Source organism: Leucopleurus acutus (genome assembly GCF_964270905.1).
Source record: "Leucopleurus acutus genome assembly, chromosome: 17".
Taxonomy (NCBI): Eukaryota; Metazoa; Chordata; class Mammalia; order Artiodactyla; family Delphinidae; genus Leucopleurus; species Leucopleurus acutus.
Window position 1 is genome coordinate 19475942 of NC_139159.1, and position 21662 is coordinate 19497603.

A 21662-nucleotide genomic window follows, 5' to 3' on the forward strand; every position below is an offset into this window, starting at 1 on the left:
TAGAATAGTGTTTTCAAGGTTCATCCATGTTGTAGCATGTATCAGCGCTTCATCCTTATTTATTGCCAGGTGTAATATTCCATTGTGTGGGTACACCACACTTTGTTTATCTGTTCATCAGCTGATGGGCATTTGGGTTGTCCCCACTTTTTGGCTATTATGAATAATGCTGCTATGGACGTTTGTGTATAAGTGTTTGTGTGAATATGTTTTCATTTCTCTTGGGTGTATACCTAGGAGTGGAATTGCTGGGTCATTTGGTAACTCTTGTTTAACTTTTTGAAAAACTGCCAAACTGTTTTCCTAAGCAGCCACATCACTTTGTATTATAAATAACAGTGTGTGAGAGGTCCAGTTTTTCCACAACCTCATCATTTGCTGTTGTCTGTTTTTTTCTGATTATAGCCACTGTAGTGGGTGTGAAGTGGTACCTAATTTTTCAGAGACTCTACTCTTTATACTTTATTCAATTGCCTCTTGATATGTAATTTGGAATTTAGAATAAACTCCAATTGGATATGATGTAAAATTAATAGAAAAATTTTTAAATAGAGAAAAGCGTGAAAGTTCAGAGGAGTGAAGTTCCCCGTCACACTGAAATCATTTAGCAGTAAGCATTAGAATTTGTATGCCACAATTTTTAAACTAGGTTTGGCTTTCATGGCTCAAGATAGAAATGATCATGGATACTGGCCAAAAGTGAGATATCATTCAGTTTTGTTTTATTAGAAAGACTGCATGAGAGGTGAGGCTTGTATTTTCATGTCGATCATGAGATTAGAAAAGTCATAGTTAATTGTTCTTATACATTCTTTCTGTTGATCTAAATTTGACTATACTTTTTAAAGTCTGTCTGCTTTTTTTGATAAATAACAGTTATATCTTTTTGACGTTGTAGGTTCAGTCGGCAATGTGTTGTTGACAAAGACAAAAGGAATCAATGTAGATACTGTCGATTAAGAAAGTGCTTTAGAGCAGGAATGAAAAAAGAAGGTAATAATATATAACATAATGATTATTAACATTATTGATGAAAAGTGTTATACACACATGTTCTCATTTAATAACCATAACCTTTACATGAGTTCTGATTATCCTCAGTGAAGAATCTGTGGTTCCTCGAGTTTAAGAATTTACTCAAGGGCACTGATACCCACTGGTGAGTGGTAGAGCCTGTCTTTACCTGCTGACCGATTTGACATGTTCTATCCACTACTGCGTAATCCCTGGCAAGAAAATTCTTGTCTGAAAAAATATTCCAATGTCTTGTTCAAAAGCTGAATGGTAAACTATATTAATAGGATGCAATTATAAATGATTTTAAATGAATTTTAAATTTTAAATTTTTCATTTTTCATTTTTTCATTTTTCAATTTTTCATTTTTTCATTTTTCAATTTTTCATTCAATAACAGTTGAATATCTTTATTAATTTCATAAACATTAACTGAACATTGACTTTTCATGCATTCGTTTATTTATTTAACAAATTTATTGAGCACTGCTGCTCTCCAAACACTGTTGTGGGTGCTGAGGTTTCAGTAGTGAACATACTGAACAAAATAATCCCCTTTGTCAGGGAGCTTATATTCTATTCAAAGACAGAGACAATGGACTAGATGCTCTATTTTAGTGTGCACTAATTTCATTTTGAACATATTAAATAATCTAATTATATTATCCTATGTTCTAACTATGGTTAATTTAGCAAAACAAATGTGTTTAGCACATTTAAATGTTTGGCAGGGAATAGCTGCTATACAATTTTCTGTTTATCATTTTGCCACATGCTTATCCCTATCACTATCACATACAAAGAGATATTTTTCAGAACTGTTTCATATATTATTAAAAAATTAAATCAGATATGTGAAAAATATCAAACCGATCTTAAACATAGTTTTTTTCTTTGTCACTCAGTATTTTCAAGAGACAAAAATTCCATTCATTTCATTCAGTTGCCAGCCTCAGAAAAGAAGGCAAAATAAAGTTCACAAAGTTAAAGGAAAAACACTTTCATTTCAACATGACTTATTTCTAGTGGCCTATTTGGTAGTTTATGGGATTAATTACATGCTTTGTCAATTATCTTCATTCATTTCTACTTGAACCTCTGCTTCACTCCTACCAATGTAAAAGCAAACCACGATTCTACAATTCAATTAAGAGTTTTACAATCTGCTAAATAAAATTATTTTCAAAAACAGTGAAAGTATATCTTATACTGTTCATAGAATAATGTATTAATTTTTCCTAAATAGATTAGGAAGTAACTTTTAGCTTTCAAAGTAGATATATTTTTCTTATTTACACTAATAGCATAATATTAAGGTTAGTTAGATGGAAACGTATATAAATATGGTTTTATGTCAAAAAAGGTAGCTGCAAGATAATTACAAATGTTCACAATATCTTTTAGCATTTTTCTAAAGATTTGTCATGTAAACGAAATTCATAAAAGCATAACTTACATTTTAATTTTTTTACCTTCATGTATACATTTCCAAATGAGTCAGTTTAGGCTGAAAGTCAATGACAATATTTGCTAAAAAAAAAAAAAAAACAAAAGGAGAGAGAGGAAGTAAGCTACCAGTAAATATGATTTAAAAATAAAATATTAATGATTCATTCTAACTAAAGATTACTCACTCTTAAAGGCAAGAAGTTTAATATTTTCTTTTTCAAATTAGTGGAGTTGATAGTTAATAGTAAGTTTGGTTAGATAGCAGATTTTGGCATAGAAATTGGTGAATTTCTTTAATAAAAGAATAATTACAGAAAAAAATTCTGATAGTTTAATGTCTTATCTTTCCAGCAGAATTGGATAGAGCATTAGTGTAAATAATTTAGGGGCTACAGATTTTTTTTCCATTATTTTTGGTTAAGAGAAGATAATTTTACCTTTTAAGGTTTGAAATCCAACTTTGACATCTGATTTCTATTATTCTATGTATTACAAGTATACAAATTCATACTAACCCTCTCTCTCTTCCTTATTTTTAAAAATTTAGTTTTCAATAAAAAATTTGGGGATACACTTTATTCTTTTTTTTCTTTCTGAAACAAAGAGATCTCTTTCTTAGAAGACTTTCATATAAATACTTAATATTTCTTCATTGTTCCAAAATGCTGATATTCTAATCTCAATGTTCTCAAGAGAGACCCCTACATGCTGCAATTTTTGCCTTATTAATGTTTGTAAACTGTCCTGAGGACATTGTTTCATAAGAGATCATAGGATTGTGATCTGAAAATCACCTTAACTAAAATAAATTTACTTTCCATTTTTGCTAGTGTTTTAAAAGAAAAAGAAAAATGGGAGTTTCAAAATGTATGACTCATATTTTCTGACAGTGAATACACTCTTATCTTTGACCTGGTCAATCTCACAGGTTGTACTCTTCCTCTAGTTATCTTATGGTTTTATTAACTTTGAGAGAATGGAAAACCAACCTCGTAAAAATACAGCATGGCTGAACTGGCTGACCCAACACTTTCTAACATGAATGCCATCATGAAGTCCCAAAAGGCAATATTTTATGAACTGTAGTGACAAGACTGGCTCTTTCTACTTTAAAAATGGTACAGAATGAAACATACCTGCAGTCATACTTTTCTCCCTGCCTCAAGCACCCCCCTCCAAGGTCTTTTAGAGGCATCCCATTTCTCCTTTTATAGTAATGTTGTTTTTACTTCAAACTGTATATTCTGAGATATATCGAAGAAAACTGACCAGTAAATACTGTGATTTTCTCCCCTAGCTGTGCAAAACGAACGTGATAGAATAAGCACCAGAAGAAGCACATTTGATGGCAGCAATATCCCCTCCATTAACACACTGGCACAAGCAGAAGTTCGGTCTCGCCAGGTACTGCTGCATTACTGCTGCACCAACATCCAGCCCTGTTTAATAGAATCAGATGTTTATTTAGGCATAATACTAAAATGATTTAAGTTCACTCAAATGTGCTCATTACTATAATAAATTACACCTATGCAAATTGAAGAATTTTACTTTGAAAATATTAGTTGGACTGTTGACTCAATTTTAACTTTTCTTGGGCAAGTTCCTACTTTTTAAATGGAAAAATTAAATGCATTTCAGTCTGAGTGTTAAAAGTTTGTTTGCAAGGTTGATTTAAAATACTTAATGCATAGCACAATGCCCTGGGAGCTGTATCTTGTTTTACTGATTGAATCTGGAAATCAATTATCACAGCTTTGGGAATGTTTAGTTGAGGCCTATCATTAGAGCTTCCTTCCTTGAAAATGACTTCTAGATTCAAGAACTCACCTTAACATCTGCTTTGGAAACAGGTTTTTTTTTTTGTTTTTTTTTTTTTTGGTGGTATGCGGGCCTCTCACCATTGTGGCCTCTCCCGTTGCGGAGCACAGGCTCCGGACGCGCAGGCTCAGCGGCCATGGCTCACGGGCCCAGCCGCTCCGCGGCATGTGGGATCTTCCCGGAGTGGGGCACGAACCCGTGTCCCCTGCATCGGCAGGCCGGACTCTCAACCACTGCGCCACCAGGGAAGCCCTGGAAACAGGTATTTAAGGGAAGAACCAGAATTTAGAAAACACAGGAACTTTATTATTTGAAATTTCTAGAATGAGGATATCAGTTCTAAAGTTAAAAATATAAGTGATTAGTTATATAAATAAAAGTAAATCACTTAAGAATCAAATAAAGAAACCTTTTGAAGAAAGTTTGTTTTACCATTGCCCGTATTAGAAATGTTCATGGTATTTTTCTATTATAAAGCAAACAACGAAATAGCTATTAATCAGGTTCTATAATGAGTCGATGCAACTACTTTCATTTTTGATAACACAAGGGTAAATGATGAAGTTAACATCACCATTATCATCATCATTACTTGAAGATTACTTGATGGTCCTATAAAGTATTTCGAGAATGGCCTGAAAGGAACTGTGAGGAAATAGACATACACTGCAGAAAGACATGTACACACACACACACACATGTTCAAAAATTAAGTTTAGAAGAACTTTTAGAAAGTGATTTTTTTCAGCAGAAGGGCATTTGAACACTACTTATGTCTTAGATAGTTCAAAATTATATATCATTTAAAAAATTTATCATTATACATTAAGATTTTCAACTTGCTGAGTCAAAGATTGGTTTCTTAACTTTATTTGGGTGGGCTTCCATTAAATGCAGCAACTTCTCATCTAAATCTTTTCTCCTCAGTTGGTAAACTTTATCCAATGGAAACTTTCCTTCATAAATTACAACAAATTAAAGTTGGGCTTTCTTAATGGAACTATCATCTTCAATTAAAAATAAAATCATACAACATAGTTCATGTGGATATTCCATAGCTCTTTGTATAGTCATCTTGAATTATGAAACTCCCTGAAAGTTGTGGTAACTTATTTTACAGGTTTGGCCAGAAAATAAGATAGTACTCCCAGACCATGGTGCTACGCAGTGAATGTTCTCAATTTAACTTGAATTGATAGGTATTTGATTTCTCAATTTTAAATGTTTAGTATATTTCAAGATACTGTGACAATGATAGTGCCCACTTCAATGGGGCTTACTTATTGCAGTTGTAGAAAAAAGAGACATAGTGGTCTTGTGTTATGTTCAGTGATGAATTAATATAATGTTCTTCTTAATGCTAGATCTCAGTCTCAAGCCCTGGTGTGAGCACTGACATAAATATTAAGAAAATTGCCAGTATTGGTGATGTCTGTGAATCCATGAAACAGCAGCTCTTAGTCTTGGTGGAATGGGCTAAATATATTCCTGCCTTTTGTGAGTTACCACTGGATGATCAGGTATAATTTAAAGAGATTATGAATGCTTTAAAAAAATGTTTTTTGAACTTTGCTAAGTTTTTCAGTTCTTTTAATTATATTTTATAGTAGATTTACTATATTGGACAAAGGTTAAATTATCTGAGAGAAAGATTGGTTTTCTTGTTCATTCTCCTTGAAGTTAAACAGTCTATTGAGAAACAGACTGTTTAAATTCTATTTTAGGGGTCTTACAAATTTATTGATAGGATGAGGGTTGATCAAGCCTATGTTCTTCCCTCCTGAGGTTTAAAAAGCTTAAGTAAGGGAGAAAGACAGGTAGTAGATAACTGCCATTGTGAGATAAAGTATTGGAAGAATAAATGTCTGGAAGGCAAATGGTACCCCACTGTGTGTTAGTGTTTACTAAAGGTGCATATAAAATTCTTCAGAAATACCAGGCCACTTCTAGACAGAAACCACACAGGTTGTGTTGGTGTCTTTGTAGGCACTTTTATGCACTTAACATATAAAATTGTGCCTTTCATGTTGTCAGTTTTATTCTAGCATTTACTGTATAAAAAGTATAAATCTGGTAAAAAAAAAAAGATCTGTAGAATTGTGTTCTGAAATCTACTGAAAATAGAATTCAGATGTAGTGATCTTTTCCTAATATAGACATTTTCATGCTTTGTCATATGTATATTAAGATATTTTAGTTAATAGTTAAAAGTTCACTTTCCAATATGTTTAAAGAAGTAGCTAAGATACTTGTCTCTACCTTTCATGGTTTATGAACTCTAATTTTCCCCAGACTTTCTGCAAGGTTATGCACATTGGAGTTTGTCTGATAAATTAACCTGTAAGCAACCTTCAAGTTTATCTGTTTTATATTTATTATTACATTATTTATTGTAAATGTAAACATACTGGAAAGTACTGCCATTTAATCAGTGTTAACAGGTCTATAAACCTTGACTATTCTAGAGGGAGGGGGAAACTGCTAGTTACCCATAAAAATGACCAGCAGTAGGGGCACTGATGAGACTTAATCTGACTTTTTCTTTGAACCTGCAGAATTGTAACAGAACTTAGTGGCTAAAATACAACTTGAACGTTAAAAAAATTAGCTGATCTCATTTCTCAAGTGACCTTACACTTCAGATTATCAACATACTGTATTCAAATCAGTAAAAAAAAAAAAAAGTATATCAATATAATATGTTTTAATTACTAGCATCAAATATATAAGTTCTCAAAAATTGAGATATTTGATATTTTGAATTATCTCAAGGAGCTTAACTCACCAGCAGTCTAACGTTTTGATGTCTTGAAGTAAATAAAATATTTAGGTTCTTTAAAATGAACCAAGGGAAAAGGAATGCTGAACATCTTTGTAAAAAGTTTTTACTTGTATAGTCTTGAAATATTTTTAAAGAGTTCTTACCTGAAATCAATCTCCTTTTTATATTCACTGTTTCTAATAAAGCAATCCACTTTCTTAACAACAAAAAAAAGTAATTAAGAAGTTTAATGTTCTAATTAGTCTATAAAGATTAGACTATTAGTTTCAGATTCATTTTTAACTCTTCTAAGTAGTATATAATATTCTGTAGATGTAAATAATTTGAAAATTTCCAGTTCCCCCAGGTTAAATAAAGCATGATATATAATATAACCAGTGTCTATTTTTATACCCTCTGACCAATGCTCTTTATCACTGATAAACAAAGACAAAGAAACAATCAAAGGGAAAAGTACATGATTGTTTAAAAATCAAAGAAGGGCAAAATATTTATATAACCAGAAAATAAGTGATCACAGAAAGTTAGCAGTTATATTTCTAGGAGAGCATTTCACCTGGTTACAAAAAGAAAATACTGTGAAATCTGAAATCATTCTTAAAATGTTCTGTAAGTCCCTTCCTGGTATGAGTCATGGTTGTGGACATATCGTAAAGATAGCTTGGCTCAGAAGGTTATTTCAGAGTGAATAATGCTAAATTGCTAAAACTTACTTGTCTCACCCCAAGCCATATAAGTAGGATTATGTTATTTATCAGTTTTATATTTTTATTACCACTCTTTTTTTTAAAAAAGTTGCTGACATGTATTAAGACAATGATTTAAAATTGGGAAATTGAAATCCTGTAACTTGTCAATAATAGTTCTCATTTACTAACTGACACTTTAATATAACATTAATAGCCATGGATTGGTGAATGTCTATTATGGATAAGGCACTCGGGCTTCAAATGCATTATATATTACATTATTTTATTTAATACTCTTGGGAGCTCTGTGGCATAAGTTTTATAATCTCTTTAAAAACTTAACAGCTTTTAAAACTGAACCATATATCAGTTAAATTCACTCAGTGTATTCATCAAACAAATATTTCTTACAATTACTGTTCAGTTTTAGGAACTGTGAGTATCCGGCAGTAAAAATACAGATTACATCACTATTCTCATAAAATTTGCATTCTATTTGGAAGAGGCAGACAATAAAAATATACAGATAATGAGTAAGTTAATTCTAGGTGGGGAAGAGTTCTATAAAATGAAATGGGATGAGTTGTTGGAGAATGACTGGGAGTGGAGTGGTAGCAGATCCTTTAAATTGGGGATTAAAGAAGATTTTTCTTGAGACCTGAGTGGCAAGGGGTTAAGCATGTCAAGATCTGAGGAGAAAGCATTCTGGGTACAGGAAATGCAAGTTCAAAGGCTCTGAGGCAGGCAGGCATAGTGTGCCTGGAGAAAAGTGAGCAAAGGATGTTGTAAGATGAAACCAGGGACGTGGGCAGGGGGGCAAAAGCATTGAGCCATAACCTCACGGGAGGCCATGGTTGAGGTTTTTGGGTTTTATTCTAAGGACAGTAAGAAACCAGTGAAGAGTTTTTAGCAGAGGAGTGATATTAAGTGATTGTTATTATTACAAGATATCATCGTAGAAGCTCTGGCAAGAAGGACTTAGGATGGAGGAACCAGAAAGGAAGCGGGAATACCTAGTAGCTCTTTGGAGTGTATTTTGGTGGGCCAGGCGAAGAATGACCAAGGCTTGGCCAGGGGCCGTAGCAATGGAGAAGCAACACTAGGATTTGCTGTACAATGAGAGAGGGATCCAAATCGACCCTTGTTTTTGGTGTGAAAAAGCATTTGGATGATGGTGCCATTTACTAAGGAGATGAAGATGTTGGAGAAACATTACTTTGATGTGTTAAATTTGAAATGCTTCCTAGTCTTCCTACTGGTGATATTCAGCAGGCAATGGCGCTCCTTTGAGAGCTTAGTGCAGAGTTAAAGTTCAATCTAGAAAGTGTCAGAACCCAGATCCCCCATACTCATTTCGCTATATCACCAATCTTTGTTTTCCTTTTGTTTATTCAGTTGATTATGTATAAGAGATCTTGTTTTACATATATTTTCTCCTTTAGTCCTCATAGCTACACTTTCAGATTTTTATCACTACCTCCATTTGATAGATGAAAACAAATGAGTCCCAAACATGCTGCTGGTCAGCTAACCCAAGGTTAAAGAGGAGTAAGTGGCCAAGCCGGAATTTGAACTCTGGTTTGTTTGACTTTATGCCCAAACATCATTCACTCCCAAACACTAAACTGTTCTGCTTTTCTTTTTCTTTTTTTTTGCTGCCATTGTATTGACTTGTTAGTTTTAGAAATTTTGAAAAGTAAAACTCTGTTGATATGCTAAAAGTAGATAAATGGAAGCCTTAATCATGGCAAGAATCTATGAATACTGTAGTTGTTAAAACAAAAAAAGTCCCAGTCTTAAAGAATACTAAGTTAATCAGGCTTATATAATCTTTTAATCATTATATTTTATAATTAATTGTTAAACTTGGAATTTTTCATTAAGGTGGCACTGTTGAGAGCTCACGCAGGGGAACATTTACTGCTTGGAGCTACAAAGAGATCCATGGTGTATAAAGATATTTTGCTTTTGGGTAAGTTTTTTTTTTTTAAATTTGAGAAAAAATTATGCATGCTTCGTACTTCCATGGGGCCTATTCTGTATGTACCAGGCATTCATAGACACTGCGAAATGGTTCTGTCACTTCACAAATTGGACTTAGCTGGTCAGGTCCTCACTCAAGCCCTGTTTTTCCTTGCCGTTAATTCAGGGAAGTTCAGAGTGGATGTTCAGGGTGCACTAAGATTTAAAAATAAAAGATGTTGCTCAATAAACATAACATTGAGGTATGTTTAAATCATATCAGGACAAAGAGTTAGTGATTTGTGTCACCATCTTATGGAGTCCCAGTGTTGTTTCATACACGCTCAGTGTCTACCTAATAATTATAGTATATATTATTTTATACTCTTCTAAGGAACGTGTTTATCTCCTATGATCTCATTGCCCATGATATGCTACAGAACCCCAAGTTAAAAAACAATTTTTGTGACAATGTCTGAAAAATTCTGAGAGTTAAAAAGCAGTGCTATAACACACAAAAGTAGGATGGCAGGTGGGATAAGACACAAAGGAAAAGCTTGTGTCTTCATTAAGGAAGTGCCCTGATACCCTACTTAACGTATAAAGTTAGGTTTCCTGTTGGGATATTTGAGATCCCTCTAATGTTTATAAGCTCTTCCTCCCTCTGGCTGTGTGAAATGATGATTAACTTGTCTTATTCCATTTTTGTGATAGATATTTTGTCCCAAATATCAATAAATTGAACATAATATCACAATAACTAATATTTACTGAGGACTTACTATGTACGATGCATTGCTTTAAGTGCTTTACATGTTTATATATACACTCTCTCATTTAATCTTCACAATAACCCTGAGGGATATGTACTGTTATTTTCAGCCTGTTTCGTAGGTGAAGAAATGAAGGCCAAGAAAACTTACCTAAGGTCACAAAGCAAGTAAGGGATAGAGCCAGGATTCTAAACCACATGATATGACTGCTTTTAAATTCTGTTAAACTTTCTCTTGCATTTTTAGTTCCCCTGCAATAGTGTTCTCATTATAAATCTGAATACAGTATACATAGAAATCAAAACAGTTTTACTACATAGTTCTAAATTGTTTTACCCTAAATAATTAGGTACTTTCACTTTTCATAAGAAGAGCAGGGCTACATTTTTTGAATAATTTTGCACATTATTATTTCTACTGAAGATTGTCTTTGCCTGCAGTGAAAGAAGTCAGAATATTCTGGTTTGTTGACTCTCAACCATTGCGCCACCAGGGAAGCCCTGTTCTGTTTTTTATAAAACCAGAAAAAAATTTAGCAGCTATTTTAGGGGCTAAAATAAGCTTCCAATTTTCTAATGTTTTAGAAGCTATAATAATATCATATTATAGCCCCAGACTTTCTAAGGTAGAATGCCTTTAGGGATTAGGTGGTCCAGTTCTCTGTCCAATTTCTGAACTCCTTTGAATACAGCCCTGTAAAGTGATCATCCCGCCTCTACTTAAACAAGTCCAGGAAGAGAGAATTTACTATTTAATGAGGAAACTCATGAGAATATACATGCTAATTTTCAAAAATCAGCCTCGTCTACTTAGGTTTATTAAAATTGTGTCTCAGTAGTTGTTACATGTATATATACCTAGACCACTAAAGGAATGCCATTTTTAGTTCACTGTAAGCAAGAGAGATTCTTTAGGTTTTGTAATATGCTCATTAATGAGTAAAACACTAATAGATAACTGATATTGTGGAAAGCTAATCATTATATCTGTTTCTCCCTTGTCAATAATTAGCTTGCTATTAGTCTGTACTTTAGTATTATCACAAGAGACCGAGGCTGTTAAAATGCATGTGATCATATTATCAATGTCATTGATCCTGTAAGTGTTCTAAAGTTTTTCTAACATAACTAACAATGTTCTTGAAAGAGGAAGTACTATTCCTGTTTCTTCAAGGGAAGACCATTTAAAATATTGGTTTGTAAAAAATTAAGCAAAGTCTGACAATTTTGTGTGTGTGAGGAGGGTGATTATTTTATTATTTTATTTTATTTTTTTACCTAGGAAACAATTACATTATTCACCGCAACAGCTGTGAAGTTGAGATTAGCCGTGTGGCCAACCGGGTTCTAGACGAGCTGGTCCGACCATTTCAAGAAATTCAGATTGATGACAATGAATATGCTTGTTTGAAGGCAATTGTATTTTTTGATCCAGGTTTGTTTCCAAAGTTCCATTAAAACTAATTGCAGTGAAAATTAAACTCCTTTTTAAATACTAGAATATTTTCTGTTACACTCTAGTAAGGTTAAGTATTTAGATTGCCCTTTTTATTCCTTTATTAGATGCAAAAGGACTAAGTGATCCAGTAAAGATTAAGAACATGCGGTTCCAAGTGCAGCTGAGTTTGGAGGACTACATCAACGACAGGCAGTACGACTCCCGGGGCAGGTTTGGGGAGCTGCTTCTACTCCTGCCAACGCTGCAGAGCATCACTTGGCAAATGATTGAGCAGATACAATTCGTTAAACTTTTTGGGATGGTTAAAATCGACAACTTACTTCAGGAGATGTTACTGGGTGGTGAGTATATTTAAGAATTTCTATTTTATTTATTAACATCATACTACAGTACTTTAGAGCAACTTGACCTGTTTACCTTTTGTCCATGATGTAATGAACTCAGTATTTTATATTTAGAAAGTCTGCAAAACCCATTGGATGGGAACAGAAATACTTGAACACATTCAAACCTCCCCTCCATTTGTACTCACCTCCACCATCTTTACTCTACCCTGTCCCTCTTTCCTCAATTTTCAGATCCTCCCAAATATGGTAAATAGAACTATATCTCCTATTGTTAGTACTTCTTGGAGTATATTATATTTTTCTATGCCTTGACTCCTCTAAAAGCTCAAGGATACCGGAATTGCAACAAAACCAAAAAATATATATAGTAAATACTTTAAAAATAAACATTGTGCTCCTGAAGTAATTAACTGACACAACACAATGAAAAGGGAAAAACGAGATTTCATTGCTGCAGTAGATGTCAGGAATAACTTAGGAAATCATTTATTTTGTATTCTGATCTAGATTAAATTTCCTTATAAAATCACTTTATTTTAGTTTAGTTTAATTTTAGTTTTCTAGTGATTAATGTGTTTCTAATGATATCTTTCTGAAATAAAAGTTGTTTATGCTAGTAGGGTGATCCCAAATACTGTAAACTTAAGGTAAGTGATTCTTGGAATTGCCTTAACAACAGGCAGCAAACCTAATGATTCCAGGAAACTGCACAGAAGGTCCATTATTAATATACAACATAATACGACACAACATTAATCTAACCAATGTACAGTGAAAGCTGACATTGTCTTTAACATGACAGTGGCTCTATTAATTTATTTTTGAATTTCCAAAAAGCACTTTGCAAAAATAGCAATATTCAAGCTGTCAATCAAAACAATTGTTCCAAGGTAAACTTGCTGTTCCTGATTAAATATCACTAATGCAAGCATCTTTTTATCTTCTGTAGGTGCTTCCAGTGAGGCTAACCATCTCCATCATCCAATGCACCCACATTTATCTCAAGATCCATTAACTGGACAAACTATACTTTTGGGTCCAATGTCAACACTGGTTCATACAGACCAGATCTGTAAGTATCTGGGCTACTTTTTTTTTTTTTAGCAGTACGCAGACCTCTCAATATTGTGGCCTCTCCTGTTGCGGAGCACAGGCTCTGGACACGCAGGCTCAGCGGCCATGGCTCACGGGCCTAGCCGCTCCGCGACATGTGGGATCTTCCGGGACCGGGGCACGAACCCGTGTCTCCTGCATCGGCAGGCGGACTCTCAACCACTGCGCCACCAGGGAAGCCCCCTGGGCTACTTTTGAAACATAGTATTTCTTAAACTTAATTACCTGAGAAAAGGTGGAATTTGGGGAAAGAATCTATTTGTGCCCAGAAATTATAAAAATTGGATATAATTTCTTCTCCAAGATTTAATTGTGGGAGATTGTGAAGCAAGTCACTTATTCTTCTTAGGTATGAGTTTTCTCCCTAAAATGGAGATGTGAGTACTAAATCTTTCTTCTTCATAGGTTTAGGAGCACAAAAGAACGTACAGGATGTCCTAGCTTTGCCTGGTAGTACAGGACCATAAAAATGACTATACAAGGTGGAACCATGCAAAGGAATCTTAATAATCAACAGGAAAATTATGATTGCTTGTGACCTTTAAATACATTTGTCAAAACATCAAGAACTCTTTTAGCTATAGGTTATAAATGTATAGGGAAACTAAAAAAAATAGTAGTTTTAACTCTCAGTGCACCATAATTTAAAATATTAATAACACTGAGAATTAATGTGTTTTATTTTTTTGTAAAAAAATATGAAGAGTAGTTTAAACACTGCTTGCCATGTTCTCTTCTAATGACTTACAAGAGGAAGTGACCACCTTTGATGGATTTTACTCTTTTGGAAGTTTGGGTCAGTTTCCAACATTTTATCCTTTGCATTTTTAATGTCCTAAAATATCTCTGAGAATCCATTTGATGTGAAGTTTTTTGCCAGTTTCACTCCCTCTGGAACCTCTTCAACCTTTTCCGTGCAACTGGCTCCTCATTTCTGTTGACAAGCTTTCCTTCACTAAGTTCTTGGCTGAATTTTTAGGGACTCAAACAATGGTAGTGTCAACATTTCCATCGTCAGCTCTTTCTTCTATAACTCCATTTATGTTCGATTTGAATTTCACTTCCAACATTATCACTTTTTGTTTCTTTACTGCACATTCTCCCCTTTTGGCCAGTTCTCTTTCAGTTGTCCATTTTTGCAAATTGTCATGTGGATTTGTCACTGAGAGGGAGACGAGGAGGCAACACAGCTACACAGTTTGTTGTCAGTGTATGAACTGAAGGAAATATGTTCATTGAATAATCATGGACAGAATGAAGGATGTGATGTGATTGGTCACTGATCAAAATGCACGTCTATTATTTTAGGTAATTATTTGTAGACTGAAGAGTTATCAGTGAAGTTTGTAACACAGTGAAGTTTGTGAGTTTATGCAATACGCACAGTTAATTAGAGTTAGCATGCTAACTGAAATTTGAATCATGTTTTCGAAAGACTGGTGCTATTTAACTAAGCTGTGACAACTGACATTCATGTATATCATAATTGTGCAAAGCGTGGGCTGCTTAGGCTTCCTTTAGTTCTTTGGAACTAAAATGACTATATAAATACTAGGGATTGCTAGTAGATAGTTAATCTGATATTATTGCAGCTTTAACACAAATTTTATTTTTATATGTCACATTGGAGATTAAAAAAATCTCTATTTGACAAAAATATCTAGAATTAATTGCTTCTGAATTCATACTAATTAATTCCAGATTTACTTTTGATCTATTGCCTCTGAACACTAAACCAGCTACCTCACTGAGATGCCTTCAGTTATTGTGATACAATTATTATGGGTACCAGCATTGCCTACTGAATTTACAAGTGCCCTTAATAACTAGCTACAATGTTGTTTTACCCAAATGTTCAGTGCAATGAGACAAAATTAAGTGAGTACCATTCCATCTGACTGCTACCTAGTGGTAGGGAGAGTAGAAGCCACAGAAATGCATGCTATCACTGCTGTTCTTTAGACACACACACTGGTAGGTCTATGTGTAAATAGGGTATGAAACACAAAGTTCTATGAGTATACGACAGAGGCAGAAATGAAATTGTTAGAAAAAAATACAAATGATGTATACTATAGCACATTTAATCTGTGGGTCCCAATGTAGTTGAAAGACATTAATTTGGGAACATTCTCTTTTGTTTTTTCCTTGAAGTACAGTTGATTTATGAGGGTATATTGGTTTCAGGTGTACAACATAGTGATTCAATATTTTTATAGATTATATTCCATTTAAAGTTATTGGTTATATTCCCTGTGTTGTACATCACATCCTTGTATCTTATACCTAGTAGTTTGTGCCTCTCAATCCCCTTCTTGTGTCCTCCCCTTCCCTCTCCCCAACTTCTCAAAGGTAACCACTAGTTTGTTCTCTGTATCTATGAGTCTGTTTCTGCTTTGTTATATTTATTCATTTGTTTTATTGTTTAGTTTCCACATATAAGTGAAAACATACAGTATTTGTCTTTCTCTGTTTGACTTATTTCACTATGCATAATACCCTACAGGTCCATCCAAGTTGTTGCAAGTGGCAAAATTCCATTCTTTTTTATGGCTGAGTAATATTCATATATATATATAAATGATATATCTATATAATATATAATATTCAATATATATAAATATATCTATATATATTTTTTTCACATCTTCCTTGTCCATTCATCTGTTAATGGACACTTAGGTGGCTTCCATACCTTGGCTATTGTAAATAAAGCTGCTATGAACATTGAGGTGCATGTGTCTTTTCAAATTAGCGTTTCTGTTTTCTTCAGATATATACCCAGGAGTGGAATTGCTGGATACTATGGAAGTTCTGGTTTTAATTTTTTGAGGAGCCATACTGGGACCATTCTTGCAAAGCAGATGTTACCATTTTCATTTAATTAATAGTCTAGAGCAGAGAGAGGCAAGCCCAATACCATACCAAAGAGTCTATGAAGTTGTGTCTCTTAGAGATCAGTTATTCATAAACTTGGAAAATAAAACACATTAACAACACATTGAACATTGTAGGTATCAACTGACAAGAAAGTTTAACAATTCTGCTGGTGGTTAAATCCTTTACTTTTTAAATGCTAGCTTTGTAGTATTTTAAAAGCATGTTTGCTGACCCTAATCTTTTTAGAATCACATCATCACACTTTTTATTTTTATTTTCCCTCTCTCAACATAATATTTAAGAAATTCATTTGTAAAGGAAAACTTTGCTTTGCTTGTGCTCATTTGAAACAGTTTATATTTTACACAAAGCAAAATATTAAACACAAGCATACACACATATTTAAGTTCATGCATATTTTCTTGGTCTTTTAGAGCAGACTACTTGAGTGTTAGATCCATCCTAAATATCCAGGAATAATTTTTAAAGCAAATTTGGTAATTCTTTTGTCAATTAAATTATATCTAAAGACATTGTTTCTAAGTAACTGCTAATTCACACTTAATAATATAAAGTTAATATATTAAAGAAAACCAGGCAAAAAGGGACTGTTCTCATTTTGTATGGAATTTTTAAAAACTGTTTGGGAAAAAAAAATCTAAGAAGTTTGCAATGCCTCAGTCTGATCATTAAACATTTTCTATTTGTTCTGTTAAATATACAGAATAATAACGTGAGTACTAAAATATTTCAAGCTTTTAAAAATTATACAATGGCTTCTAGATTATTTTGTAATATGGTTAAAATTTGCCAATAGAAAGAAATACTGTTATCGACAATGAAGTATTCAAACTGTAACTTATTTTTTTAAATTACTCAGTGCTCTTTGCAAAGACAGGGAAGGGACCGCCAAATGTATTTGTAATAGAATAACTTGGAAGTGACAAAGCCAGTATTTTTTAGATGCTTTTAACTACAACATAGATTTCAAAGCACTTGAAAAGTTATCTTACCTTAATTTTTTTATGTCATCTAATGTTTGAATTAGTAAAATCTAAACCAAATATGTTTTATTTTATGTGCTTTTTTGATTGCAATTTTGATTTACAATATAAAATTTATATTGTAAGATTTGGAAAAAAACTAATTCTTTTCATTTTAACTTTTTTTCTGCTGGGTTTATGAGAGAATCAGATGTTCATAAATGCTATTAAGAAAGTAAGGAGACACCTTAAAGTGACTGTCAAGATTTTTAAGTATGATTTAGTTTAATGCTAATTGGGACAGTGAGATGGGAGTGCATCTCCAATAGTATGTCAATGACCTGATAATGTATTATAATCACTACTTTATATATGATCTTTTAAAAACATATCCAAAATAAAGTAATGCATATTGGTGTCATGAAGGACTTAATGGGATGGGCCAAGGTGACTGTCACCATTACATACAATTCTCTGATTCTTTTTTTAGCAACTCCAGAAACCCCACTTCCTTCCCCACCTCAAGGCTCTGCACAAGAACCGTACAAAATAGCTGCAAATCAAGCTTCAGTCATCTCACACCAGCCTCTCTCCAAACAGAAGCAATTGTGAGAATATGTTTACTTCTGAACGGCACTGCATAAATGTGAAAAGTTGTTGGTCTTGAAATATCTCAGGATAGCACTTTTGGCAAACTCTTAGCCAAGGCTTCTTCATGGTGCTGTTATAAGATGGTATCCTGTTTTCTTGTTTATATGCTCATTTTGTTTGTTGTTGCTATTGTTTAAAACCTTTAGATGCAACCAATGTATATCTGAGCTTCAATATGTTTATATAGTATAAACTTGTACTGTGCATGAACCAGTTGAATCTTATGTACTACTTTCATTTGTTGTCTTATTATTAATTTAAATCTGTAAATAATTGCTTATGGTGATGTGATGCAGAGCTAAGTATTCTTTTTTGACTGCGAACAGTAGATCAGAAATCCCAGATTAATATTAAATGAACCAAGTTTTTAAATAAATTTTAAACTTACAAATTCAAAAAATAAAGCAGTCAGTGTAGAATAGGGTATATTTCTTTGAAGAAAAATCACTTATGGGTATCCCGTGGCTAAGAAGTATCTTTTTGGCCCACAGTTAAATATGCCTATATAAAGTTTAGAAAATTTTAAATAGGCATTCCATAGATGACTGGGCATTCCTTGAAATCTGCCTATATTTGAAGATGTATGTTAAAATAAAACATGTCAGTTTTATCAGTTAGGATACAGGTTAAACTGTAAAAAAGAAACTCTTAAAAGAGTGGCTCAACCAAGACAGACATTTATTTCCCTCTCCTAAAACAATCTAGAAGCAAACATCCATTGACTAGAACTTAGCCCATGCCCCCATCTTGTTCTCGGGGAGGCTGGGAGTGTTAGGTAGAAAGCCTTGTGCCAACAAAAACTGTACATCACTGGGCTTCTGCTATCCGGTGACAAAGTAGCCATCTATCACACACGTGTTGCCTCATTTAATCCTCAGAGCAGCCCTGTAAGAGAGGTATAATTATCTTTCTCTTGTAAAGGGAAGAAACCTTTAGCTTAGAGGGTTTCAATAATGTAACCAAAGTTCATTAACCTAAAAAGTAGGAGAGCCATATTCAAGTCCAGGTCTGGTTTAAGGAGATTAAATCTTTGGTATAGAATGAAAATGTGAGCTTCTTACTGTGGTTTTTAAATATATGCAATTGAGTGATGATTGAATATTATCCATTGTGTTACCTGTTAACACATATTTACATGTAAATGAGTGTAAATTTGTTGCAACATGAATAAGAAACCACTTTTGTACTTTTAACGAATCTTCCTCCTAAAAACAAATCAAAAAAAAAAAAAACCAAACTTTTGAACAGATTAAAGAAACTAAAATATATAACAGGTAGGTTATGATGAAAGCAAAGACAAATTTAAATCAGTGGCTCAGCACATTTTCAAAAAATCCAGTGGACTGAGGAATGTAGTTCATTGGAGCCCAAAACTATTTGACAATTTGATATTATCTAAATCTGGAGCTCATTTAAAACAATTGACAGGCTGCCTCAAGAAACAGTGATGCCTCCCTCTCTCTTTCTCATTCACACACACACACACACACACACACACTCTCTCTCTCTTCATTTGCTGAAGCAGGGGAAAACTGATTTAGTAATTATTAATGATATAAAGAGGGTTCTCCAAGCTGCAAGAGGCTGAATTAAATGATTTTTACAGAACCTTTCAAAATTTCTATGATTATGATTTCATAGCCCCCCACTTACCCTGCAAATAAAAAGCTTGTGTTAACTGTAACTAACTTATCAACTCTTAAAAAGGAAAAATGATTACTTAGAAGCTATCATTGATTTAATAGAATCAATAAAATTCCTTGCAGAGCTGGTACCTGGAAACTGTAAAATATATCTTTGAGAGAGAGTGAGGACAGAAAAAAAAATTAACTCATTTTTAAAAAAATTTATGCTAGTATCTCTATTTCATGAATAAGAATGCTTTTGATTTTTATAAATGGAAATATATTTTGTAGTTTTCTGTTTAATTTTTTGTGTTGTTCTCTCAGAAGACATTAAAAATATCTTTAGAATGTAAAACATACAATTCATTTTTAGTGAACCTTCTAACTTATCTGCATGTATTTACTAAACAGCCATGTTTTAGAAATTATTGCTAACAAATTTGTTTTAAATACTATGGTCAGGGAATGTGTAATATAATATTTTTGTATACTTAACTGCCAAAAATGCTGGACAAAGGGGAACTGAAGTTTTCAGCATATCTTCAAAATGTCGATAAGCAAAGTTATTGCTTTTATATAGCACAAACCTTTTTTCAGGTAATAAAAAAGAATAATTTATTGTGAAATAATGATTCATTTTATAAATGTAAAATTATTTTTATAAATTTCATTGTTGAAAATCAAAAATTACTAGTTTTTTTAATGTTAAATTATAGTGAGATTAAAATATTTCTAAACTGTGATACCATATTGTTTCACTGAACTTTCTAAATAAAAATTGAGAAAAAAAAAAAAAACCCTAAAATGTGGTCCTTCCTTAGGGTTCAAAAACGATTTCATAATTTTAGAGATACTGATGGTGTCTTTTATATTGTCACTTAAATTTACATAGAGTGTGCAAAATACTGGTCTTTAGTGGCAAGAGCAAAATTAATTAGCACATCTTCAAATAATTGTAGAGTGGGACACTGATTGAAGGAAGAGCCTCATATTTGCACTTTAATTATGTAGTTTTGCTTGAAAGTTTTGTCCCAATAATTAAAACAGATGCCCTAGGCTGACTTAAACACTGTACATAAATTTGGCATGTAAATTTTTTACTTTTTTATTTCGGTATGCGGGCCTCTCACTGTTGTGGCCTCTCCCGTTGCGGAGCACAGGCTCCAGACGTGCAGGCTCAGCGGCCATGGCTCACGGGCCCAGCCGCTCCGCGGCATGTGGGATCTTCCCGGACCGGGGCACGAACCCGTGTCCCCTGCATCGGCAAGCGGACTCTCAACCACTGCACCACCAGGGAAGCCCTGGCATGTAAATTTTTAACCTAAATGTTTTAATTCCTGGTATCCTTCGTTCACATTTAAAGCTTCTTTGTACCATTTCTTATATTATTAAGGCCAGTGATTTTATTTTTATAGAATTCTACTAGGTTTTATTTTATTTTCACTCTTATCAGGGTAACATGTATACATCATTTAAAACACAAATTATACTTAAGGTGTAAAGTGAAAACCTGCCGTTTTCCATCCCATCACTCCCCTGCTCTGCATGTACTGCTCTTTAGTAACTTTATTCAATTATTGCAGCTATTTTCGCTGATATTTTTCCCCAAGATTTGAAAGCACATGTTTTTTTTATCATATTTTGCACTTTTTTTTTCATTTTTAGAGTTTCTTTGTATACAGACACTTCATCCTCACCACATTCTCCCGATTTCTTAAAAAAAATCAATATTTTTACTTAGTAGTCACAATTTAAATAATTTTCAAACCATCATTTAAAATATGAAACAGGTAATTTTTATATCTCTGTGGAGTATAGAAGATATATACCCTAATCTTATAGCAGAAGTAAGAATAGTCCTAGCTCCAGTTCACAGAATGAATGACTTAGAAAAAAGAAAACACATCAAATATATTAATAGTGAAGTTTATCATAACCCCATGTTTGCGTGTGATATGACATCCATTTCAGCTTGATTATTTGAGATGATTTTTTTAACTTATGTCTCTTCTTTCCCTCCAATCCCACTGAATTGCCCAGAGAAACACTTCTCAAAAATAAGAAAAATCTATACAGGTACTGAAACTTAAAAAAAGTTTTTTCTTGAAAAATATG

At 33.3% G+C, this 21662-nt stretch overlaps 1 protein-coding gene across 3 annotated transcripts in view; it reads left to right on the forward strand.

Moving 5' to 3' along the window:
- The window catches only part of HNF4G (hepatocyte nuclear factor 4 gamma), a 139176-nt gene extending 118855 nt beyond the window's left edge, over positions 1-20321 (forward strand). For 2 of the 3 annotated variants that reach the window (XM_082858786.1, XM_082858787.1), the window contains 8 exons: positions 899-993; positions 3761-3867; positions 5649-5804; positions 9640-9727; positions 11772-11924; positions 12053-12289; positions 13245-13367; positions 17762-20320. In XM_082858786.1, the coding sequence (XP_082714912.1) occupies positions 899-993; positions 3761-3867; positions 5649-5804; positions 9640-9727; positions 11772-11924; positions 12053-12289; positions 13245-13367; positions 17762-17883 (1081 nt within the window). In that variant the 3' untranslated portion in view covers positions 17884-20320. Of the gene's footprint in view, positions 1-898; positions 994-3760; positions 3868-5648; positions 5805-9639; positions 9728-11771; positions 11925-12052; positions 12290-13244; positions 13368-17761 lie in introns of all 3 variants that reach the window. The other variant, XM_082858785.1, reaches the window with a different exon arrangement.
- Positions 20322-21662: the final 1341 nt, after the last annotated feature.